This window comes from Mobula birostris, chromosome 15 (assembly GCF_030028105.1).
Source record: "Mobula birostris isolate sMobBir1 chromosome 15, sMobBir1.hap1, whole genome shotgun sequence".
NCBI lineage: Eukaryota > Metazoa > Chordata > Chondrichthyes > Myliobatiformes > Myliobatidae > Mobula > Mobula birostris.
The window spans coordinates 66011287-66038547 of record NC_092384.1 but is presented as its reverse complement, the minus strand read 5'-3'; the positions used below and the strand labels follow the sequence as shown (position 1 = coordinate 66038547).

Genomic DNA, 27261 nt, shown 5'->3' with positions numbered 1-27261 from the left:
CTGTATAGGGTACTGGTGAGGCCGCATCTGGAGTACTGCGTGCAGTTCTGGTCTCCTTACTTGAGGGAGGATATACTGGCTTTGGAGGCAGTGCAAAGGAGGTTCACCAGGTTGATTCCAGAGATGAGGGGGTTAGACTATGAGAAGAGGTTGAGTTGCCTGGAACTGTACTTGCTGGAATTCAGAAGAATGAGAGGAGATCTTACAGAAACATATAACATGATTAAGGAATAGATAAGATAGAGGCAGGAAAGTGTTTCTACTGATAGGTGAAATGTGAACTAAGGGACATAGCCTCAAGATTCGGGGGAGTAGATTTAGGACGGAGATGAGGAAGAACTGCTTTTCCCAGAGAGTGGTGAGTCTGTGGAATTCTCTGCCCAATGAAACAGCGGAAGCTACCTCAGTAAATATACTTAAAACAAGGTTGGATAGACTTTTGAATAGTAGGGAAATTAAGGATAATGGGGAAAAGGTAGGTAGGTGGAGATGAGTCCATTGAATGGAAGAGCAGGCTTGACAGGGCAGATGGCCTATTCCTGCTCCTTTTTCTTATGTCCTTATGTTTATTTCAAACTCTGTCTTTAAAAAGAAAAATTCTATTATATTCTTCCTGGCTAATTCCCCCCCCCCCACCCCCGTGTGAATTCTGTGAAGAGATTTTACTGCCGAGCCATTGCGGAAAGAATGGCTTTCCAATACCAAATATCAATTTGAAAATTGGGTAAATGGAAGTCCATCACATAGATGATGCGATCATTATTGTTTTTTTTTCTTATTTTTGGTCAACAAGCAAGCACTATGTGCACCATGGAATAAAAACAGAAAATGCTTGAAACAGTCAGCAAATCAGGTAGCATCTGTTATTGGTTCTCTTTCCATATATTCTGATTAGACTTGCTAAATATTTCTAGAATTTTCCATCTTTGTCTGTTTTCCAACATTTTTTTTATTTTTAATTTACTGTGCATCATGCATTCATTATTGACCACAAAATTCAAGCCATTATTGATGCCAATCAAGGCCCCTGAGTCACGATTGCTTTACATTTTTTGGGTTCTCATTTACCATCATCCAGACATTCCTTCCCATGCTACTCTTCACCTGCAGTCTCTCTGCTGCAGCTCAGATGGGAACATAAAAGCAGCAGCTTATTCCACTGTTAATTAGGTTATAGCTGACTCATATCTTAATTCTGCTGCCTTTTTGAAGCATTAAATTCCTTTAGTTCTTGCATGAATCTCTGTAATTCTCAATTGTTGTAGCACGAGCAACTTTTCGGGTGAGTTTAAGACTATGAAGAAATGTTTCTGAGTTAGCATTTGTGAAAAGACTACTAACATTTCCCAGGACAACACAATTTCTCTCTCAACCCCATCAATCCTTTTAATCGCCCCAGTTAGCTCGGCCTTTAGTCCTTGCAGTCCTCCTAATTTAACCCTTTTAGTCCAATATCATCTGGAGAATCTGCCTTGCATTTGTTACTTTGGGAACCAGCACCCCATGCATTCTTCCGGCTCTCTCGAGACAGAAGAGTGGTTTGTTTTGGAGAACAGAGTGTCTGTGGAAGAGGAAATTGAGTCTAAAGAAAGATGAGAAGAAATTGTATCAGGGTCACAGGGTCTAAAATTGTGAATGTTTAAAGATTTTCTCTATACTAATTAAGCTGAAATAAAATTGTGACACAACCATTTGTATTATCAAGAGTTAAGATTTTAAGATTGTATTATCATGAGTTAAGATTTTTAAAATTGATATGAATTAAGCATTACAATTATTGTAAAACATCATTTACGACTGAAAATAACTGGATTTGTCTTTACAGAATGGCTTACAGGAACATTTATATTGCTGTGAGAGGAGAAAGATTTTCCTTGCTGCTCCCCAGTAAAACATCACTCAAATCATATTCTGTCAATATTATTGGGTTGATAATTTCACCTTGCCAGAGCCATAGGATTTATTGTGGCACCACAACTGACCATAAAGTCTACATCATGCATTGGGGTTGATTAATGTTCTATACTCAGGCTCAGGGAAAATAAGGGGTACTACAATGGGTTGTGACAACCATGGAGTTGAGGTAGAAGGACATAGAGAAGTGAACTTAACACTATAGAAGTCTCTGTGGCAATATGGAGATTGCTATTCCAGGTCCTGAAAGTGGTGATGGGTCTGGCTGTGAGAGCATAGGGAGAATATCGTGGCATGTGTCTTTTTGCCCTATTCTACTCGCAACTTTATGAGTTGAGTCAATGTGACTGAAAGCTGATTTCCCAGTGCTATCTTGCTTTATGTTCTTTGTGTGATGCTTCATAATCCTTGAAGGCTGTAATCTTATGCTGTGACATTCCATTAGTTTGGAGGCTGGGGCACAACTGACGGCCAGCTTATCTTGCATTAAAGAATATTGCCAGCACGAATGATTCATTATTCTTGTTCTTCCCACTGGAGCAGAAATTGCGGTCTTTTCTAACTCACTGATCTGTAACATGGCCATATTGTAACAGTGGGTCCTAAGGCAGCAGTTGGCACTGTTGTGACTCTTCTCCAATGTTTCACTCTCAATTTTCTGGTTTTCATTTCCATTTAGTGTACCCAAACTAAATGTTGCCACTGGTTTGATTCCCGATGCAAACTTTTCACTGCCATTGGCCATTTTTACAGGAGGGAATAGCGGGGAATGTTTTTTTAATGGCCCTTGTTGATTGGTGCTGAGGATAACTTCACCCTCTTTTTCTTTGTGCTGATCAATTTCAGTCTCTGTCTCATCTTGTATATAAACTTTTTTGCTTGCCTCATTTACTTGTGCCTGTGAAATTGTAGAGCTGTATGCAGGTACCCTGGTTTGTGAAAAAGCTGGAGTTGTCCTCTTTGGAGCTGATTTGGAATTTTCCCCTATGAAATTATATGCCGTTGTGCTACTGGATCTTTTGGAATGTTCAATATCCTGGCCCATCTTCCTTTCTAAGATGGGCACCATCTCTGTGCAGACAACACAGTGGTTGCCATTTCTCTCCTCTTTCCTTGGTCTCTTTGTTGTTTTCAAAGTAGGAATGGACGAACGGAGGTTATTTGTTCTCCAGCCATGCACCTGGAAAATGAAACCTTTAAATTATGTTAGCTGTTTCTCACAACTGTTAGTTATTGCAGCCTAATGAACTACAATATAGTCATTTCTTTGCTATGTTGCATGAGTAATCAAGAAGCTCAGATCCAATACTTCAGTTGAAACATCTCCATTTTCATTCGTGTCAGGATGAATTTAACTATTGCTCCAATGTGCTTTATTTCAAAGTAAGCTAAGTCTTATTTCTGCTCAGCCATGGAATCCTAATCTTTCCATTTTAACATCACAGACATAGATAGGGTTAATGCAAGCAGGTGTTTTCCACTGAGGTTGAGTGAGCTAGAACTAGAGGTCATTGGTTAAGGGTAAAAGGTGAAATCTTCCTTCTGAACATGTTCTGAACCACCTCCAATGCCAGCGCATCTTTTCTTAGATAAGGAGCCCAAAACTGTTCCCAATACTCAAGGTGCGGCCTCACCAGTGCCTTATAAAGCCTCAGCATCACATCCTTGCTCTTATATTTCAGATCTCCTGAAATGAATGCTAACATTGCATTTGCCTTCCTCACCACCAACTCAACCTGCAAGTTAACCTTTAGCGAGTTCTGCCCAAGGACTCCCAAGTCCCTTTGCATCTCAGATTTTTGAATTTTCTCCCCATTTGTCTGGTACCACTTTAGCTTGCTTGCAGTGGCTGCCATGTATCCACTTTTTTTTTAACCTTCTACTTTCAACACCGAGTTAGTAATGGTCTGCATATTTATTTCTTCTACCAAAGTGCATGACCATGCATTTTCCAAAATTGTAGTTCATTTACCACTTTCTTGCCCATTCCCCAAATCTGTCCAAGTCCTTCTGCAGCCTTCTTGTTTCCTAAACACTACCTGCCCCTCCAACTATCTTCGTATCATCTGCAAACTTGGCGATGATGCCATCTATTCCATCATCTAAATCACTGATATATAGCATAAAAAGAAGTACACAGTGACCCCTGCGGAACACCACTAGTCACTGTCAGCCAACCAGAAAAGGATCCTTTTATTCCCACTAGCTGCCTCCTACCAATCAGCCAATACTCTAACCATGCCAGTAACTTTCCTGTAATACCATGGGCTCTTAACTTGGTAAGCAGCCTCATGTGTGGCACCTTGTTAAAGGCCTTCTGAAAATCCAAGTATACAACATCCATTGCATCCCTTTTATCTATCCTACTTGTAATCTCCTCAAAGAATTCCAACAGGTTTGTCAGACAAAATTTTCCCTCGAGGAAACCATGCTGACTTTGTCCTATCTAGTCCTGTGTCACCAAGTACTCCATAACCTCAACAAATGACTCCAACATCTTCCCAACCACTGAGGTCAGGCTTACTGGTCTATCATTTCCTTTCTAAAGCCTCTCTCCTTTCTTGGAGTGACATTTGCAATTTTCCAGTCCTCTGGAACCATGCCCGAGTCCAATGATTCTTGAAAGATCAGTACTAATGCCTTCACAATCTCTATACCCTTCAACACCTGGCACTTTGCTAGTGTCTTCCACAGTGAGGACTAATGGAAAATACTCATTTAGTTCACCTACCATCTGCTTGTCCCCCATTATTATTCCCCCGGTCTTATTTTCTAGAGGCCCTATATCCATTCCATTCTCTCTATCCACCTTGATATTGTTTGCTAGCTTGCTGTCATCTTTCGTCTTTTCCCTCCTAATGATTCTTTTAGTTGCTTTCTATAGGTTTTTAAAAGCATCCCAATCCTTATCTTCCCACTACTTTTTGCTTTGTTGCATGCCCTCTCCTTAGCTTTCACTTCCCTTGTAGTCCATGGTCGTACTATTTTGCCATTTGAGTACTTCTTTGTTTAAGGAGCCATGTTGTCCAACTTAGGAATGTGTGTCAACTAATCAGGATTGTTTGATGTGAGAGCTGTGGGGAAGAGTGTTCTGAACGACAGTACTCTGGTTTGGGGTCTTTTGGCAGGAGCTGCAGAGTGGGGCACAAGGATTGAAGGTGCTGTATTTAAATGCATGTAGCATTCAGAATAAGGTGGACAAACTCACAGCGCTATTAGAGATTGGTCGGTATGATGTTGTGGGCATCACTGAGTCATAGCTGAAAGAAGGCCATAGTTGGGAGCTTAACATCAAAGGATATACTTTGTATCAAAATGGGCAGACAGGAAGGCATAGGCGGTGCTGTGGCTCTGTTCATAAGAGAACCATAGAACACCACAGCACAAAAACAGGTTATTCGGCCCTTCTAGTCTGTGCTGAAACTTTATTCTGCTAGTCCCATTGACCTGCACTCAGTCCATAACCCTTCAGACCTCTCCCATCCATGTATCTATCCAATTTATTCTTTAAACTTAAGAGTGAGCCCACATTTACCACGTCAGATGGCAGCTCATTCCACACTCCCACCACTCTCTGAGTGAAGAAGTTCCACCTAATGCTCCCCCTAAACCTTTCCCCTTTCACCCTACAGCCATGTCCTCCTCTCATATTTATCTCTCCGAATCTAAGTGGAAAGAGCCTACTCGCATTTACTCTGTCTATACCCCTCATAATTTTGTAAACCTCTATCAAATCTCCCCTCATTCTTCTACACTCCAAGGAATAAAGTCCTAACCTGTTCAATCTTTCCCTGTAACTCAACTCCTGAAGACCCGGTAACAACCTAGTAAATCTTCTCTGCACTCTTTCAATCTTACTGATATCCTGGGTGACCAGAACTGCACACAATACTCCAAATTTAGCCTCACCAATGCCTTATACAACCTCACCATAACATCCCAACTCCTATACTCAATACTTTGATTTATGAATGTTAGGATGCCAAAAGCCTTCTTTACAACCCTGTCTACCTGTGACGCCACTTTAAGGGAATTATGTAACTGAACTCCCAGATCCCTTTGTTCCTCCACATTCCTCAGTGCCCTACCATTTACTGTGTATATCCTACCTTGATTTGTCCTCCCAAAATGCAACACCTCACACTTTAATGCAGAATCCATCTGCCATTTTCTGGCCCATTTTTCCAGTTGGTCCAGATCCCCCCACAAGCTTTGAAAGCCTTCCTCGCTGTCCATAACACCTCCAATCTTAGTGACGTCAGCAAACTTGCTGATCCAATATACCACATTATCTAGATCACTGATATAGACAACAAACAACAATGGTCCCAGCACAGATCCCTGAGGCACACCACTAGTTACAGGCCTCCAGTCTGAGAAGCAATCATCCACGACTACTCTCTGTCTTCTCCCACACAGCCAATTTCAAATCCAGTTTACAACCTCTCCATGGATACCTAGTGTCTGAACTTTCTGAAATAACCTCCCATGTGGGACCTCGTCAAAGGCCTTACTAAAGTCCATGTAGGCAACATCCACAACCTTTCCTTCATCTACTTTCTTGGTAACCTCCTCGAATCACTCTACAAGATTCGTTAAACACAATCTACCAAGCACAAAGCCATGCTGATTATCCTTAATCAGCCCTTGGCTGTCCAAATACTTGTATATCCAATCTCTCAGAACACCTTCCAATAATTTACCTACTACTGATGTCAGGCTCACTGGCCTGTAATTACCTGGTTTACTTTTGGAGCCTTTTTTAAACAATGAAAAAACATGAGCTACCCTCCAATCCTCCAGCACTGCACCCGTGGCTAAGAACATTTTAAATATTTCTGCCAGAGCCCCTGCAATTTCAACAGTAGTCTCTCTCAAGGTCCAAAGAAATATCATGCCAGGCCCAGGGGAATTAGCTACGTTTATTCGCTGTAAGGCAGAAAGCACCTTCTCCTCTTTAATCTCTATATGTTCCATGACACTATTGCTTGTTTCCCTTCCTTCCATATATGCTATGCCAGTTTCCTGAGTAAATACTGATGCAAAAAAACTGCTTAAGATCTCCCCCATCTCCTGAGGCCCCACACATAGACGACCACTCTGATCTTCTAGGGGACCAATTTTGTCCCCTACTATCCTTTTACTCATAATATACCTGTAGAAACCCTTTGGGTTTACCTTCACGTTATCTGCCAAAGCAACCTCATGTCTTCTTTTTGCCTTCCTGATTTCCTCCTTTAGTATTTTCTTACATTTTCTATACTCTTCACGTATCTCATTCGTTCCTTGTTGCCTCTACCTACTATACACTTCTCCATTTTTCTGAACCAGATCACTAATATCCCTTGAAAACCAAGGTTCCCTAAGCCTGTTGACTTTGCCTTTAATCCTGGCAGGAACATGTAAACTCTGCACTCTCAAAATTTCCCCTTTGAAGGCCTTCCACTGAATGAACACATCCTTGCCAGAAAACAACTTATCCCAATCCACTCTTCCTCGACCCTTTCTCATTTCCACAAAATTGGCCCTTCTCCAATTTAGAACCTCAACTCGGGGACCAGACCTATCCTTATCCATAATTAACTTGAAACTAATGACATTATGGACCCAAAATGTTTGCCTACACATACTTCTGTCACTTGACCTGTCTGGTTCCCTAATAGGAGATCAAATATTGCATCCTCTCTCGTTCGTACCTCTATATATTGATTTTAAAAACTTTCCTGAACACATTTGACAAACTCCAAGCCATCTAGCCCTTTCACAGTGTGGGAGTCCCAGTCAGTATGTGGAAAGTTAAAATCCCCTACTATTACAACTTACTGTTTCTTACTCTACTATCGGTCTGCTATCTCTCTACAGATTTGCTCCTCTAATTCTCTCTGACTATTGGGCGGTCTATAATACAACTCTATTAGTGTGGTCACACCTTTCCCATTCCTCAGCTCCACCCATATGGCCTCTGTAGACAAGCCCTCCGGGCTGTCCTGCCTATGTACAGCTGTGATATTTTCCCTGACTAGTAATACCACTCCTCCCCCTTTCATCCCTCCCCTCTGTCATGTCTGAAACAACGGAACTCCGGAACATTAAGCTGCCAGTACTGCCCCTTCTGCAACCAAGTCTCACTAATAGCAATAATGACTTAATCCCACGTGCCAATCCATGCCCAAAGCTCATCTGCCTTACCTACAATACTCCTTGCATTGAAATAGATGCACCTGAGAACATTTCTATCACGAACAAACCTTTGATTTCTGTCTATACATGCAGTCCTCGCATGACCTTTATCCCTCACCACCTCACTATCTGCTCTAACACTCTGGTTCCCCTCCCCCTGCAAATCTAGTTTAAACCCCCTGGAGCAGAACTAGCAAACCTACCCACAAGGATGTTAGCTCCCCTCCAGTTCAGGTGCAGACCATCCCGTCGGAACAGGTCCCACCTTCCCTGAAACAAAGCCCAATTGTCCAGAAACATGAAGCCTTCCCTCCTGCACCATCTCCTTAGCCACATATTTAGCTGCATTATCTTCCTGTTTCTAGCCTCACTAGCACGTGGCACGGGGAGCAACCCTGAGATTGCAACCCTGGAGGTGCTGTCCTTCAACTTTGCACCTAACTCCCTAAACTCTTTGCAGGACCTCCTCCTCCTTCCTATCCACGTCATTGGTCCCTACATGGACCACGACATCTGGCTGCTCACCCTCCCTCCTGAGAATACCGAGAACTCGATCCAAGATATCGTGGACCCTGGCACCAGGGAGGCAACTGACCATTCGGGATTCTTGAAGAGATGGAATTACATCTTTAGAAAGAGGTGACATAGAGTCAGAGAATGTTGAATCTTTGTGGGTGGAGTTAAACTGCAAGTGTAAAAAAAAATTATGGGCATCATACATAGGCCTCCAAATAGTAGCCAAGACATGGAGTTGAGATTGCAAAGGGAGCTAGCAAAAACGTATAATAAGGTAATATCACAATTGTAATGGGGGAACTTCAATATGCAAGGGGATTGGGAAAATCAGGCTGGTGTCAGATTGCAAGAGAGGGAATTTGTTGAATGCCCATGAGATGGCTTTTTAGAGCAGCTTGTGCTTGAGCCTACTCGGGGGAAGGCTATCTTAGATTGGATGTTGTGTAATAACCCAGATCTTATTACAGAGCTTAATGTAAAGGAACCATTAGGAGTCAGTGATCATAATATGATTGAATTCATACTGCAATTTGAGAGAGAAAATGTATTGGTATTGCAATAGAATAAAGGGCACTTCAGAGGCATGAGAGAGGAGCTTGCCCAGGTAGATTGCTGGAGAATACTGGTGGGGATGACGGCAGAGTAAAGATGGCTGGAGTTTCTGGGAATAGTTCACAAGGCACAGGATAGATATGCCCCACAGAAGAAGTTGTTCTCAAATGGCAGGGCTAGGCAACTGTGGCTGACAAGGGAAGTTAGGGACTGCATAAAAGCCAAGGAGAAGGCATATAAGGTAGCAAAATTGAGTAGGAAGATGGATGATTGGGAAGTTTTTAAAATCCAACAAAAGGCAACTAAAAAAGCTACAAGAAGGGAAAAGATGTAATATAGGGGTAAACAAGTCAATAATATAAAGCAGGATACTATTAGTTTTTTCAGTTATATGAAGAGTAAAAGGGAGATGAGAATTAAGATTGGACCACTGGAAATTATGCTGGTGAGGTAGTAATGGGGGACAAAGAAATGGCAGATGAACATAATGGGTACTTTGCATCAGTCTTAACTGTGGAAGCCACTAGCAGTGTACCAGAAGTGCATGAGCATCACAGAGCAGGAGCAAGTGCTATTGCTATCACAAAAGGAAAAGGTACTAGGCAAACTCAAAAACCTTAAAGTGGATTAAGTCATCTGGACCAGATGGACTACATCTCAGAGTCCTGAGAGAGGATGCTGAAGAGACAACAGATGCATTGATCATGATCTTTCAAGAATCTCTTGATTCTGGCATGGTCCTGGAGGACTGGAAGATTGCAAATGTCACCCCACTCTTCAAGAAGGGAGGAAGGCACAAAAGAAAGGAAATTATAGGCCAGTTAGCCTAACCTCAGTTGTTGGGGAAGTGTTGGAGTTCTATTGTTAAGGATGATGTTTCGGGGTACTTGGAGACTAATGACAAAATGAGTCAAAGACAGCATGGTTTCGGAAAAGGGAGATCTTGCCTGACAAATCTGTTAGAGTTCTTTGAGGAAGAAACAAGCAGGTTGGACAAAAGAGAGGCAGTGGATGTCATTTACTTAGATTTTCAGAAGGCATCAGATAAGGTGCCTAACAAGGTAATTCTTATGGTGTTGCAGGAAAGACACTGACATGGATAGAGGAAACACTGACAGCCAGAAGGCAGTGAGTGGGAATAAAAAGGGGCTTTTCTGGTTGGCTGCCAGTGACTATAGGTATTCCTCAGGGGTCAGTATTGGGACTGTACTTTTCACATTGTTTGTCAATGATTGAGATAGTGGAATGGATGGCTTTGTGGCAAAGTTTGCAGATGATACAAAGATAGGTGGAGGAGTACGCAATGCGATTCAGCAGGACTTGGACAAATTGGAGGAATGGGCAAAAAAGTGGCAGATGGAATACGATGTTGGGGAATGTATGATAATGCATTTTGGTAAAAGGAACAAAAGTATAGATTACTATCTAAATGGGGAGAAATTTCAAACATCAAAGATGCAGAGGAACTTGGGAATCCTCGTGCAAGACATTTCAAGGGGAAAAGAATATCAAAACAAGGAGAAAATGCTGAGGCTTTATAAGACACTTCTCAGGCCGCATTTGAAGTACTGTCAACAGTTTTGGGCCCCATATCTCAGGATGTATTGTCATTGGAGAGAGTCCAGAGGACGCTCACAGGGATGATTCTGAGAATGAAGGCTTTAGGCTGTATTCACTGGAATTTAGAAGAATGCAGGGGGATCTTACTGAAGCCTATTGAATGTTGAAAGGATTAGATAGGGTGAATGTGGAGAGGATATTTCCTATGGTGGGCATATCCAGAACTAGAGGGCAGAACCTCAGAATTGAGGGCAACCTTTTAGAACAGAGGTAAGGAGGAATTTTTTTTTAGCCAGAGAGTGGTGAGTCTGTGGAATGTGATGCCACAGACTGCGGTGGGGGCCAAGTCTGTGGGTATATTTAAGGTGAAAGTTAATAGCTTCCTGATTGGTCAGGGCATCAAAGGATATGGCGACAAGGCAGGTGTATGGGGTTGAGTGTGATCTGGGATCGGCCATTATTGAATGGCAGAGCAGACTTGATGGGCTGAATGACCTAATTCTGCTTCTATGTTTTATGGTCCGCAGAATGCCATTGGAAGGAGAGAGTCCCCATTGTAAGAAGTGCTTTATGTAGATGAATGGCTCCAAGGAGGAAAAGGAGAGGGGGGGGGGGAGAGAGAGAGAGAGACTGACTGACTGACTGACTTTGAGGGAAGTTCAGAATGTGCTGGGTGCTTTCACACAGACTGTGAGTAAAGAGATACATTCCTAACTACTCCAGAATGAGCTCCAACGTTTATGTGCACATTGGACTGGTTTAACTGTAATGGGCCCTTTTATTTTTCTTTTCTTTTTCTGTAACTGTTGGTTAAAGTTGAGAATTTGGTAAACATACTTACCTTATAATTTTATGCTGGTGTATGATCTGTCATTTCTGGGCTTCTGACAACAGTGTATGGGCAGTATTTACACAGCAATTGCTACAACCTATGTTACTTAATTGGAACATCCTGACTTCCCTGTTTGGTTGAACCCCAAATCATACTGACCTTTCTCACTGTTGAGTCATGTGGCTGTTAGCAGGGTTAGCTAACGAGCCAAGTTGGTGTATGAGTCCCGTTGAGAGGGTTGTGCTTGTGGGAGCTCCGTCCTGGATTTTGGATGCTGTGTGAATGCTGTTTAAAGGTTGATTAAGCAGTTTATTGTGTGTTTTATTTGTGTTTAAGCAGTGTTTGGGGAAAGTGAGGTGCGTTGCAATTAAGGTACTTTATTATGGATTCTGTGGGGATTAAGGTTTGGTGCAATTCAAAGCAGTTATCCATGCTTGTGTTCTGAGCAGGGTGGATGTTAGAATTCCAGATGAATTGCTACTCAGAGTGCTGAGTTCTGTAAAAGTATTGGGGAAAGTTACACTGATTGACTGACACATTGATTATTCAACAGGTAAGGATGTCATGTTAGTCCAGGCTACCAGTGACGTTACTGAAGTCATGCTGCCTGATAAGATAGAGGCACCTGGAGGTTCAGGGCCATGTGCAGTTCAAGTTTTTGAGAAATAGGGAATGTAGCTGACGGTGAAGACTTTAAAGACAAGTTGTTCTCATTTCTTCAAAGTAAGGGAAAGGTCTAATGTGTCCTTCAGTGGCTGATTTAAATTCTGAGCTGGTTTTGGCTATGACATTACTGGCTGATAAATGCCAAAGCGTACCTGTGAAGAGCCAAAGTTATCGTAGGCTGGGAGCATTCTCTGAAGTGAAGCCCACACACAACAGAGAAAAGGAATATGAGGCTTGGGCTGAGCAGACATCTCAGTTACTGGTTGAATAGCAGTGCTCAGATAATATGAGAACACAGAGACTGGTGGAGAGTTTAAAGGGTCTGATGGCTGATATACTGAGGTTCCTAGAGGCAGAAAACCCATTAGCCATGCAAGCTAATTACTTTCAAGCTCTGGAAGATGCTTTTGGCACTACCAAAATTTCAGCCAATCTTATGATGAAATTTAGGCACACATTCTGGAGAAAGCTGTCTGCCTCCCTTTCAGGTTGGATAAACTGCTGCACTGTTTGTGCCACACAGGGGGCATTCAACTGTCTGAGAGAAATTGCTTGAGGATGGAGCAAGTTGTGAAGGGCACACTATCACATGACAAGATTGCTCTACATTTCCAAATGACCCACAAGATGCACCCTCCATCTTTTACCGAGTTACTCAGAGAAGTTAGAGGAGTAAAACATGATTGTGAATTAGAACATTTCCAAAAGCTGAGTAGTATCTTCAGTGATAGCCTCTGCTGCTAAAGTGACCCATGATTCCACAGAAATAGAGCTTTTGAGGAATGAGAAGTGCTTTCAAGCCGAGCTGAGTTGATAAATGTCTGCTAATGTTTCAGCTAAGTGTGACACGTCCATGGGGAAACCCAACCTACCTGCAGGCCTTACAATGCAGTAGAATGCTGCTGGTAAGGGTCTCCTGACTAGGGAAGTGACTGATATTTTCTGTTACAACTGTGGAGAAGATGGACATTTCAAGTGAGACTTTGAGGGACAGGAAAATCTTCAAAAAATGGATCAGTTAATCAAATAGAGAAGAAGCAAAACTACGGAGGGACCCTGTGAAGGTATGGGCTGGCATCTCAGAGAACATACGTTCCAATCAGTGTATAAAGGCAAATACTAAAGTGCAAAACACCATTCCTGAAGGTTTAGTGTGATCAAGCTCTGATGAATCCATATGGGTTGAAGGTGTTTATGCTAGGGCCATACTTGACACAGGTTCTCAAGTTGCTTTGCTTTAGAGATCCTTTTAGAACCAGTATTTTTTGCATTTACCATTGATGCCACTCAGCGCCTTGAGATTTGGGGGCTTAGTACTGATGAGTACGCGTACAATGGTTACTTGTCATTGAAAACGGAGTTTTCAGAAGCAGATGTTGGAGTATCTGAGACCCTTCCGACACACCAATGTTGGTCTGGCCGGATCCAGTTGAAAAAGGTGAAGCTTCCATTCTTGTGGAAACAAATACTCCCATTGTGAAAAGGCTCATGGCAGCATGAAAGGAGAGAAATGGAGAGAGCTTTTTGAAAACCTTGTCCATTCACCTGGTATTCAGAGTTGCTTTTGAGAAGCTACAAGTTTTTCCTAAGCAGAATGATGAGCACAAACAAGGAACTGTGTGGTACACCCAGTCTAAACCCATCACGTTACATCCTGGAGGAGTAACTCGAGTGACAGAGGACACCCATTTCCGAGAGAGGTCTCACAGGTTAGCACCAGTGGAAGATGTTTGGCAGCACCTGCTTAAATTGAAGAATGCTGAGTTCAAACATAGAGTAGTCCGGGACCTGAGCTACTGGAAGGTACAAGTGATAGACAGAGGGAGGCATCCTCTAATAGACAAGGGAGGTGGCAAGGAGTGGCTGAAGCTGGAGAAGGTAAAGATGAGATAAGGAGGTCTCAGAGTGTCAGGAAACCCCTGGCTAGGCTGGCAGAGGGTGCACCTGGGCAACAGTATTATGTCAATTCCCAAGGTGAGATATGATACCTCCATTTTCAAATGGATTTGGGGGCCTGAGATCACAAGATCCACTGAATACTGTTATTAATCATGGTTTATTAAGTTCCACAATCATGAGGACATGACTATTTTTGGTGGGGGGAGAATGTAATGCCCTAGTTAAGGTTTCTACTTCTATGCTGTGAGCTATTTTATTTTAGCAGTTTTCTGTAAAAGCAGTGTGTCCTGCTGGAAAGTGTGTTTTGGCTTCGGCTAAAGATAAGGAGTCATGTTGTTCTCTAGAGAGCTGAGTGGAAAAGTTTTCTATAAGGACGGTTGTCTGGTTTGGGGTCTTTTGGCAGGAGCTGCAGAGTGGAGCATAAGATGCCACAGAATGCTGTTGAAAGGAGAGTCCCCATTGCAAGAAGTGCTTTGTGCAGATGAATGGTTCTAAGGAGGAATAATGCTCCTGAGTGAGAGCCAGTTCATTTGAGATAGTCCTTAAGGGAAGTTCAGAATGTGTCGGGAGCTTTCATGCAAACCATGGGTCCAGTGTGTGAGTAGAGAGATACAGCCCTGACTACTCCAGAATGAGCTCCAACGTTTATGTGCACATTGGACTGGTTTAACTGTAATGGGCCCTTTTATTTTTCTGTAACTGTTTGTTAAAAGTTTAAAATTTGGTAAATATACTTTCTTTATAATTTTATGCTGGTGTACGATTTGTAATTTCTGGGTTACCAACAACAGTGTATGAATAGTATTTACACAGCATTCGCTACAATCTATGCTCCTTAACTGAAACATCCTGACTTTCCTGTTTGGTAGAACCCCAAATCATACCGACCGTAGACATATATTGTTTATGAAAGGTGGCCTTCTCACCGCTGAGTCACCTGGCTGACAGCAGAGTTAGCTAACGAGCCAAGTTGATGTACGAGCCCAGGTGAGAGGGTTGCAATACCAATTTTTGAACAGATTTACTGAAATGTTATATTTATTTCAATGTCTCTTATCATTTTATTAACGGTAAACTGATAAATACACATAAACAAGCAACAGGACTCATCCTTTTTCTTTGAAATCCATAATTATAAAGATAATTTATGTTCAAAGTTACTATGGTACACAACAGAAGTTTTTAAAATGGTTATTGCATATTTAGCCACATCCTCTCAAAAGGGTTTGCTATCACTGCTCACAACTATAAAGTCAACAAACAATTTAAAAAAGAATAAAGTATGAGGTAGGTTTAAAGTTGATAATCATGAAGATTTTATACTGCAATTATGTTTTTGGAATGTATCAACTACCTGACCTTACTTCTTCAAACATTTACCTTCAACACAGTTCTCTATCTCCAGGCACATGTAGAACCAGTAAACCTAGGTTTACCTGATGACACAAAGCAGTAATCAATTGGCACTATAATAAGTTAAACTGAACTGTTTCTATTTGTAATCAGAGCCCTGTTGGTGAAAATTGCAGATTTTTAAAAAATATGATTACCCTACTGTGTAACTTACAGTTTTTCAACTTTATTCCCAACTGCCCAATAACTGTAGATAGCAAGGTGTAGATATTGTATGGAAAGTTATTTGGCCCATCAGGCTTCTGCCAATTATTCTATTTTTCTTATTAATTTGGATCAACCAGCCTTTCAGCCATAGCATACCAGACCCCAGAAATGATACACTATTTTAAATGCCTCCATCTCTCCTCTGATTTGTTAGCCAAATACCTTAAATGAGCAAAAGCAAAAATTTTGATGGATAGGCTGAATAAAGATGCAACAAAAAAATCTATTCAAAGAAGCTCTTGGACATTAAAGTAATTAGAATTTTACTTAGTAACTATATTTTCCCCATTTTAAAAAACAATCCTAACTTAGCAACAAGTCTTATCCCTCATTATTCAAAGTCCAAGACAGAGTGGACATGGAGAGGACGTTTCCAATAATGGGGGGTCTAGGACCAGCGGGTACAAGCTCAGAATACAGGAGTGTCCCTTTAGAACAGAGATAAGGAGGAATTTCTTTAGCAGAAGGTGATGAATGTGAAATTTATTGCTACAGGTGGCTGCAGAGGTCAAGTCATTGAGAATATTTGCTGATGATACAACCATTGTTGGTAGAATCTCAGGTGGTGACGAGAGAGCGTACAGGAGTGAGATATGCCAACTAGTGGAATGGTGCCGCAGCAACAACCTGGCACTCAACGTCAGTAAAACGAAAGAACTGATTGTGGACTTCAGGAAGGGTAAGATGAAAGAACACATAGCAATCCTCAAAGAGGGATCAGAAGTGGAGACAGTGAGCAGCTTCAAGTTCCTGGGTGTCAAGATCTCTGAGGATCTAACCTGGTCCCAACATATCAATGTAGTTATAAAGAAGGCAAGACAATGGCTGTATTTTATTAGGAGTTTGAAGAGATTTGGCATGTCAACAAATACATTCAAAAACTTCTATAGTTGTATCATGGAGAGCATTCTGACAGGCCGCATCACTGTCTGGTATGGAGGGGCTACTGCACAGGACCAAAAGAAGCCTCAGAAGGTTGGAAATCTAGTCAGTTCCATCTTCGTAGGGTACTAGCCTACAAAGTACCCAATACATCTTTAGGGAGCAGTGTCTCAGGAAGGCAGCGTCCATTATTAAGGACCCCCAGCACCCAGGCCATGCCCTTTTCTCACTGTTACCATCAGGTGGGAGGTATAGAAGCCTGAAGGCACACACTCAGCAATTCAGGAACAGCTTCTTCCCCTCTGCCATCCGATTCCTAAATGGACATTGAACCTTTGGACAATACCTCACATTTTTAAAAAAATATACAGTATTTCTGTTTTTGCACTTTTTAAAATCTATTCAATATATGTAATTGATTTACTTGTTTATTTATATTATTTTATTTTATTATTTTTTTCTCTCTGCTAGATTATATATTGCATTGAACTGCTGCTGCTAAGTTAACGAATTTCACGTCACATACCTGTGATAATAAACCTGATTCTGAGGTCAATAGGTTCCTGATTAGGCTTATGTCTTAAAAATCTATTTTATAAACAGAAATTTATAAGCAGTAAATACATAATGTCCTACTGTTATAATTCAACAATAATGTTAAGTCAACACAGCAATTTTCAGCATACATACTTATTAAGTGGTTAACTTTATAATATCTGTAATAAAAACATTCAGCAGTTCAAGCAGCATCTGCGGAAAGAGAAGCAGTTAATGTTTCAGTCTGAGACCATTCTTCAGAACTCTGAAAGGGAGCACCTCCATCACTGTACCATTCATATCATTAATGAAAATTCACTTCCAGTGTCTATGAAAGTACAAGTGGTTTTGCTTCCCAAGTCCCCTTTCCCTGTTCTAATGAAAGGTTCTAGATAAAACATCAACTGTTCTACTTTCACAGTAGCTAAATGGAGTTTTCCAACACTTCTAGTTTTATTTCAGAATTCCTCTATCTGCTGATTCTTTTTTATAAGACCTGTAGATGAGATAACAGCATAAGGCTGGAGTTAGACCCATATCTATGGATGCAATACACATCCAATACACAGAAGGTTCACCACCTACCCTTCATGTTTTGTAGATATATACAGAACTATAAATGATTAAATTTAAACCATTTTGAAGTTTGAATTTGTCCTGTGTCAGTTAAAACTTCTTCTTCATGAAATTCAAATATACAGTACTGTGCAAAAGTCTTACAGATATATATAGCCTAAGACTTTTGCAGTGTTCTGTTCTGTATTTGTTAATATGGAGTGGAGAGCAAGTTTGCAAATCTGGGGGGAGCAAAGATTGTTGGGAATGGTGTGGGCAGAGTGCCGTGAATGGCGCTGGTGCAGACCCACCTAGCCCTGGGACACCAGGCAAGGTTACTTAATTCCAACCAATTGGTTTATTGATCATTCCAGAATGTCCCTTTGGTGCTTCCCACTCGCTCGCGTCTGCCTCCCCCTTTTCCCAAACACAATTCCCCTCTCCCTGCTCCCTTCACACTCTCAGTCCACAATAGAGACCAATACCAGAATTAGTTTTATCATGAGATTTGTTTTTATTTTGTGGCAGCAGTACAGTGCAATACATAAAATTACTGCAGTATGCAAAAGTCTTAGGCACTCTAGCTATATATACACGTGCCTAAGAGTATAAGACATAGGAGCAGAATTAGGCAACTCAGCCCATCAAGTCTGCTCTGCCATTCCATCATGACTGATCCCAGATCCCACTCAACCCCATACACCTGCCTTCTCGCCATAACCTTTGATGCCCTGACCAATCAGGAAACTATCAATTTTCGCTTTAAATATACCAGCAATCTTAGCCTCCGCAGCTGTCTGTGGCAGAGAATTCCACAGATTCACTACTCCCTGGCAAAAAAATTCCTCCTTACCTCTGTACTAAAGCATCACCCCTCAATTTTGAGGCTGTACCCTCTAGTTCAGGATACCCCCACCATTGGAAACATCGTATGTAAAAAAAACATATTTAATCCTTTCAATATTTGGTAGGTTTCAGAGATCCCCCTGCATTCTTTTAATTTCCGGCGAGTACAAGCCCAAAGCCGCTGAACGCTCCTCATATGCTAACCACTTCATTCCTAGAATCATCCTCGTGAATATCCTCTGGACTATCTCCAATGACAACACATCCTTTCTGAGGTACGGGGCCCAAAACTGTTGACAATACTCCAAGTGCGGCCTGACAAGTGTCTTACAAAGTCTCAGCATTATCTCCTTGCTTTTATGTTCTATTCCCCTTGAAATGAAAACCAACATTGCATTAGCCTTCTTTAACACAAACTCAACCTATAAATTAACCTTCTAGGAGTTTTACACGAGGGCTCCTAAGTCCCTCTGCAGCTCTGATGTTTGAATTTTCTCCCCATTGAGATAATAGTCTGCACTTTAGTTCCTTTTACCAAAATACATTAGCATACATTTACCAACATTGTACTTCATCTGCAACTTGTTTTCCCATTCTTCCAATTTGTCTAAGTACTGCTGCAATCGCATTGCAATTCACCTATCTTCGTATCATCTGCAAACATTGCCACAAAGCCATCAATTCCATTATCTAAATCATTGACAAACAATGTGAAAAGTAGCGGACCCAATAGTGCCCAGAGTAACACCAGTCACTGGCACCCAACCAGAAAAGCCCCCTTTATTCCCACTCACTGCTTGCTGCCTATCAGCCATTCCTCTATCCATGCCAGTATCTTTCCTGTGATGCCATGGGATTTTAACTTGTTAAGCAGCCTCATGTGTGGCACCTAATCAAATGCCTTCTGAAAATCTAAGTAAATGCCCACCCTGCTTGTTACTTCCTCGAAGAACTCTTAACAGGTTTGTTAGGCAAGATTTCCCTTTAGAGAAACCATGCTGCTTTAACTTATTTTACTTTGACCTCATCCTTAATAATAGACTCCAACACTTTCCCAACAACTGAGGTTCGGCTAACTGGCCTATAATTTCCTTTCTTTTGCCTTCCTCCCTTCTTTAAGAGTGGAATGGCAATTGCATTTTTCCAGTCCTCCAGAACCAAGCCAGAATCAAGTGATTTTTGAAGATCATAACCAATGCATCTGCTATCTTTTCAACAACCTCTTTCAGTACCCTGAGATGTAGTCCATTTGGTCCAGGTGACCTACCCCTCTCAAGACCTTTTCCTTTGTAATTGCAATGGCACTCACTCCTGGTACTGAACTCAGGGACATCTGGCACACCGCTGGTGTCTTTCACATTGAAGATTGATGCAAAGAACCCATTAAGTTCATCTGCCAATTCTTTGTCATCCCCTCCTCCCCATTACTACCTCACCAGCATCATTTTCCAGTGGTCCAATATCAACTCTCACCACCCTTTTACTTTTTATATAACTGAAAAAAAACTTTTAGGATCCAACTTTATATTATTGGCTAATCTGCCACATATTTTATCTTTTCCCTTCTTATGGCTGTTTTAGTTGCCTTTTGTTGGATTTTTAAAACTTTCTGAATACTACGTACATTTAAATTCTGTCACCTTCTGTCCTGCATTCTTCACCCTTTTGAATTTTGGCTCTGTGGTATAATTGAACTCTTTGCTCTGTCTGCATTTATACCCAATCACTGGCTTGTCTTCCTTACATTCATATTACGCCCATCCACTTGTAAACTTGCTGGCTCATCCTCAGCTCTATCATACTGGTTCCCATCCCCTGCCATATTAGTTTAAATTACTCGTAACAGCTTTAGCAAGACTGTCCACAAGAATATTGGTCCCCCTCAGATTCAAGTGCAACTGATCTCTTTTGTACAGGTCACACCTGCCCCAGAAGAGGTTCCAATGATCCAGAAATTTGAATCCCTGCCCCCCACTCCAATACTTCAGCCATGCATTTATCTGCCAGCTCATTCTGTTCCTAGCCTCTGCTACATGGCACAAGCAGCAGTCTCAAGATCCTACCCTTGAGAAACACACATCAAAGATGCTGGTGAACGCAGCAGGCCAAGCAGCATCTCTAGGAAGAGGTGCAGTCGACGTTTCAGGCCGAGACCCTTCGTCAGGACTAACTGAAGGAAGAGTGAGTAAGGGATTTGAAAGTTGGAGGGGGAGGGGGAGATCCAAAATGATAGGAGAAGACAGGAGGGGAGGGATAGAGCCAAGAGCTGGACAGGTGATTGGCAAAAGGGATACGAGAGGATCATGGGACAGGAGGTCCGGGAAGAAAGACAAGGGGGGGGGGGGAGAGACCCAGAGGATGGGCAAGGGGTATAGTCAGAGGGACAGAGGGAGAAAAAGGAGAGTGAGAGAAAGAATGTGTGTATAAAAATAAGTAACAGATGGGGTACGAGGGGGAGGTGGGGCATTAGCGGAAGTTAGAGAAGTCGATGTTCATGCCATCAGGTTGGAGGCTCCCCAGACGGAATATAAGGTGTTGTTCCTCCAACCTGAGTGTGGCTTCATTACAGTAGGCCGTGGATAGACATATCAGAATGGGAATGGGATGTGGAATTAAAATGTGTGGCCACTGGGAGATCCTGCTTTCTCTGGCGGACAGAGCGTAGGTGTTCAGCAAAGTGGTCTCCCAGTCTGCGCCCCATTTCCATTCTGACATGTCCATCCACGGCCTCCTCTACTGTAACGCAGACTGGGAGACCGCTTTGCTGAACACCTACGCTCTGTCCGCCAGAGAAAGCAGGATCTCCCAGTGGCCACACATTTTAATTCCACATCCCATTCCCATTCCCATTCTGACATGTCTATCCACGGCCTCCTCTACTGTAAAGATGAAGCCACACTCAGGTTGGAGGAACAACGTCTGGGTAGCCTCCAACCTGATGGCATGAACATCGACTTCTCTAACTTCCGCTAATGCCCCACCTCCCCCTCGTACCCCATCTGTTACTTATTTTTATACACACATTCTTTCTCTTACTCTCCTTTTTCTCCCTCTGTCCCTCTGAATATACCCCTTGCCCATCCTCTGGGTCCCCCCCCCTTGTCTTTCTTCCCGGACCTCCTGTCTCATGATCCTCTCATATCCCTTTTGCCTATCACCTGTCCAGCTCTTGGCTCCGTCCCTCCCCCTCCTGTCTTCTCCTATCATTTTGGATCTCCCCCTCCCCCTCCAACTTTCAAATCCCTTACTCACTCTTCCTTCAGTTAGTCCTGACGAAGGGTCTCGGCCTGAAACATCGACTGCACCTCTTCCTAGAGATGCTGCCTGACCTGCTGCGTTCACCAGCAACTTTTATGTGTGTTGCTTGAATTTCCAGCATCTGCAGAATTCCTGTTGTTTCCTAACCTTGAGATCTTGCTTCTCAACTTCCTTCCTAACTCCCTGTATTCTGTTTTCAGGACCTCCTCCCTTTTTCTAACTGTGTCGTTGGTACCCATATGTACCATGACTTCTGGCTGCTTACCCTCCCTTTTCAGAATATTATGGACGCATTCAGAAACGTTGTGGACCTGGCACCTGAGAAGCAAACTACCATCTGTGTTTCTTTTTTGTGTCCACAAAATCACCTATCTGTCTCCCTAATTACTGCTGCCATCCTCTCCAGTTCCCTACCCTTCAGAGCCACAGGGCCAGACTCAATGCCAGAGGCATGGCTGCTGCCGCTTCGCTCCGGTAGGTCGCTGCACCACCCCTGCCCCCCACCCCCAGCAGCACTCAAAATGGAGTACTTACTGTTGAGGGGGATGGCCACAAGAGTGCTCTCCACTATCTGACATTCTCCCTTCCTTCTCATGACATTCACCCATTTATCTGTCTCCTTTAGCCTTAGGGTGACTACCTTCTTTAGCTCCTGTCTATCATCTCCTCACCCCAAACCAGCTGGAGGTCATTGAGCTGCAGCTCCAGTTCCCTAACACAGTCTCTAAGGAGCTGTGTCTCAATGCACTTATTGCAGATGTGGCCTTCAGGGAGGCTGGAAGACTCCTGGAAATTCCAACTCTGACACCCAGAACAGAACACTGACCCTGCAGACATACTCCCTATTCTTTCAAGAATTAATAAGAAAAGAAATAAACTTACCTACTTACCTCGCCTCCGCCTGTTCTTGCTGAAGCCTGTTGAGCCAAGACCTTACCACTCTGACTCAGACCTCTCTGATGACGGCTCCACTAGACAGTACTCTTAGGGAGACTGTGTTTTTCAAGGTCAGCCCTGGACCTGCGCAGGAATGCTTCTGCGTCTGCACCACTGTCCAATCAAAGATTCCCGCTGAAAACTGGCTGCTTTTTCAAGCTCTGCTCTCAACCTGCGTGGGAACACTTCTACTGTGTCTGTGCCGCTGTCCAATCAAAGACTTTTGCACAGTACCATATTAGAACATGTATTGATCTTATTTCATTCAAGTTTAGGAAACTTGGGAGGTAGTATAATTTTAACTTGCATAGGTATTGGAAGAGACTTTGCATCAATGATAAAAATGGTACAGTGAAGCAGAGATTAGATACATTAGTTGAATTTGATCCTAAAATCTTATAACCTTCAAAAAAAACCAAAACCTGTACTGATGGTGGTAGTCACCCCTAGGTTTACTGGTTTACTGGTTACAGTTAACTGGTTTACTGTCAACAAAAAGAAGGGAAATGCACAGTCAGTGCAGAATACACCTATGGCCATTCCCTTCAAAAATAAATATACCACCTTAGGTACTGTTGAGGGGATGACCTACCAGTGAGGAGCCACAGTGACTGGATCTCTGGCACGGAGTCTGGTGCTGTGGCTCAGAAGAGCAGGGAGGTGAAGAGGACAGCAGTGGTGATAGGAGATTCCATAGTCAGAGGAACAGAGACAAGATTCTGTGGGCACGATGGAGGCACTCGGATGGTATATTGCATCACCAATGCCAGGGTCAGGGGTTCTCAGATTGGGTCTATAGCGTTCTCAACTGGGAGAGTGAGCAGCCAGAAGTCTTGGTGCATATTGGCACCAATGACAAGGTGAGGAGGTACTGAAGAGAGATTTTGGGGAGCTAGGTAAAACAGGACCTCCAGTGTAGTAATCACTGGATTGCTACTTGTGATACACTGCCAGTGAGGGTAAGAATAGGATGATTTGGCAGGTGAATGTGTGGCTGAGGAACTAGCACAAGGGGCAGGGGTTCAGATTTATGGATCATTGGGATCTCTTCTGGAGAAGGTACAAGCTACACAAAAGACAGATTATACCTGAACCCAATCAGGACCAATATTCTTGCAGGCAGGTTTGCCGGAGTTGTTTGGGAGGGTTTAAACTAATTTGGCAGGGGATGGGAACTGGAGCGATAGTGCTGAGGATAGGTAGTTGGTTTACAAACAGAAGCAGTGTGTAGTGTGGCTCCAAGAAGGGGAGAGGCTGATGATAGGGAAAAATTTCAGTCAACAGAATGAGATGCAATGTAAAAGGTGGACAAAAATCAAAAAGGGTGAACATAGGACTGAAGATGTTATATTTGAATGCACGCAGTATATGGAGTAAAGTAGATGAACTTGTAGCACAGTTACAGATTGGCACAGAATCATCACTGAATCATGGCTGAAAGATTATAGCTGGGAGTTAATGTCCAAGGATATACATTGTATTGAAAGGATAGGCAGGAAGGCAGAGGGGGTGGCGTTGCTCTGTTGGCAAGAATTAAATCAAATCATTAGAAAGAGGTGACATAGGGTCAGAAGGTGTAGAATCATTGTGGGTAGGGCTAAGGAACTGCAAAGACCCGAATGGAAGTTATCTACAGTCCCTTAAATAGTAGTAAGGATATGGTCCACAAATTACAATGGGAGATGGAAAATGCATGCCAAAAGGACGTGTTTCAATAGTCATGTGGGATTTCAAGATGCAGATAGATTGGGGAAAACAGGTTGGGTGCTGGATCCCAAGAGGATAAGTTTCTAGAATGCCTGCAAGATGGCTTTTTAGATCAGCTCATAGTTGAGCCCACTCAGGGAATCAGCTATTCTGGATTGGGTGTTGTGCAATCAACTGGAAAAGATTAGAGAACTTAAGGTAAAAGAACCCTTGGGGACAAGATCATAATATGATCGAATTTGCCCTGAAATTTGAGAAGGAAAAGGATGTATCAGCATTACAGTGGAGTAAAGGGAATTACAGAAGAATGAGAGAGGAGCTTGCCAAAATTGATTGGAAAAGAACACTGGCAGGGATGATGGCAGAGTAGCAATGGTTGGAATTTCTCCAAACAATTTGGAAGGCACAGGATATATACATCCCAAAGAGAAATTATTCAAAAGGAAAGATGACATGACTGTGGTTGACAAGAGAAGTCAAAGCCAACATAAAAGTCATAAAAGGCATATAATAGAGCAAAAATTAGCAGGAAGTTAGAGGATTGGGAAGCTTTTAAAAACCAACAGAAGACAAATAAAAAAAAAGCCATTAAGAAGGTAAAGATGGAATATGAAAGTAAGCTCGCCAGTAAGATTAAAGAGGATACCAGAAGTTTCTTCAAGATACATAAAGTGTAAAAGAGAACTAAGTGTGGATATTGGACCTCTGGAGAACGATTCTGGAGAGATAGTAATGGGGGACAAGGAAATAGCCAAACAACTGAATAAGTATTTTACACCTGTAGAAGACACTAGCAGTATGCTGATAGTTCGAGAATGTCAGGGGTCAGAAGTGTGTGAAGTTACCATTACTCTGGAGAAGGTTCTTAGGCCACTGAAATGCCTGAAGGTAGATAAGTCACCTGGACCAGATGGCGTACACCCCAGACTTCTGAAAAAAGTGGGTGAAGAGACTGTAGAGATATTAGAAATGATCTTTCAAGAATCACTAGATTCTGGATTTGTTACAGAAGTCTGGAAACTTACAAATGTCACTCCACTCTTCAAGAAGGGATAGAGGCAGAAGAAAGGAATTTATAAGCCAGTTTGTCTGACCTCAGTGGTTGGGAAGATATTGGAGTCATTGTTAAGGACTTGGAGGCACATGAAAAAAGAGGCTGCAGTCAGCATTGTTTTCTCAAAGGAAAATCTTGCCTGACAAACCTGTTGGAATTTTTTGAAGAAATAACAAGCAGGATAGACAAAGGAGACTCGGTTGATGGAGCGTACCTGGATTGTCAGAAGGCCTTTGACAAAATGCCATGGGCTGCTTAACAAGTTAAAAGCCCATGATATTACAGGAAGGTTTCTAGCAGGGATAAAGCAGTGGCTGACTGGCAGGAGACAAAGAGTGGGAATAAAGGGAGCCTTTTCTGGTTGGCTGCCAGTGACTAGTGGGGTTCCACAGGGGTCTGTGTTGGGACCGCTTCTTTTTACGTCACATGTCAATGACTTGGATGATGGAATTGATGGCTTTGTGGCAAAGTTTGCAGACAATATGAATATAGGTGGAGGGGCAGTTAGTTTTGAGGAAGTAGAAAGGCTACAAAAGGATAGATAGATGAGGAGAATGGGCGAAAAAGTGGCAAATAGAATACAGTGTCAAGAAGTGTACGGTCATGCACTTTGGTAGAAGAAATAAAAGGGTAGACTATTTTCCAGATGGAGAGAAAATTCAAAACTTTGAGGCACAAAGGGACTTGGGAGTCCTTGTGCAGGGTTGCCTAAAGGTTAATTTGCAGGTTGAGTAAGTGGTGAGGAAGGCAAATGCGATGTTAGCATTCATTTTGAGAGGACTAGAATATAAAAGCAAGGACATAATGTTAAGGCTTTATAAGTGAGTGGTGAGGCCTCACTTGGAGTATTGTGAGTAGTTTTGGGCCCCTTATTTTAGAAAGGATGCGCTGACACTGAAGAGGGTTCAAAGGAGATTCACAAAAACGATTGGAGGGTTGAACGGCTTGTCACATGAAAAGTATTTGATGGCTCTGAGTCTGTATTCACTGGAATTCAGAAGAATGAGGGGTGACCTCATTGAAATCTATCGAGTGGTGAAAGGCCTTGATAGACTGGATATGGAAAGGATGCTCCCTGTGGTGGGAGAGTCCAGCATGAGAGGACACAGCCTTAGAATAGAGAGGTGTCCTTTTAGAACAGAGATGAGGAAGAACTTCTTTAGCCAGAGTGGTGAATCTGTGGAATTTGTTGCCACAGACGGGTGTGGAGGCCAAGTCTTTACATATACATACTTAAAGCAAAGGTTAATAGATTCTTGCTTGGACAGGGCATGAAGACATATAGGAAGAAGGCAGGAGTTTAGGGCTGAGAGGGAAATGGATCAGCCATGGTGAAATGGCGGAGCAGACTCAATCAGCCAATTGGCCTAATTCTGTTCCTACATCTAATGGTCTTATGTTCTTTTCAGTCCTATGTTAACCTACAACTCAGTCAACAACATAAACTACAGATTTCTAAAATGCAATAAATTCTTTCTATAAAGAAATTTGTACAAAAAAAAGAACCACTTTGACGAGCATTTCTGAACGCACAACATAATGAACCTTGAAGTAGATGGGCTACAGCTGCAAATGGCCCTGAACATACAATCAGTGGCCACTTTAATAGGTACAGGAGTACCAAATAAATTGGCCACTGGGTGTATGTTACAGAAAAATATTGTCTATCATTTATTTTTGATAGGACTTTTCTAGGCAAGCATATAAAAGAAAAGGCTGTGGCGCCACAGTCAGTACATGAATTTGC

The 27261-nt window shown here is 42.4% G+C and overlaps 1 protein-coding gene across 1 annotated transcript in view; it reads right to left on the bottom strand.

Annotated features, from left to right (window-relative positions):
• Positions 1-1800: 1800 nt before the first annotated feature.
• Positions 1801-27261, bottom strand: part of LOC140210716 (uncharacterized) — a 37310-nt gene continuing 11849 nt past the window's right edge. The window contains exon 4 of the mRNA XM_072279936.1: positions 1801-3094. Coding sequence (XP_072136037.1) covers positions 2114-3094 — 981 coding nt within the window. The 3' untranslated portion in view covers positions 1801-2113. The remainder of the gene's footprint in view (positions 3095-27261) is intronic.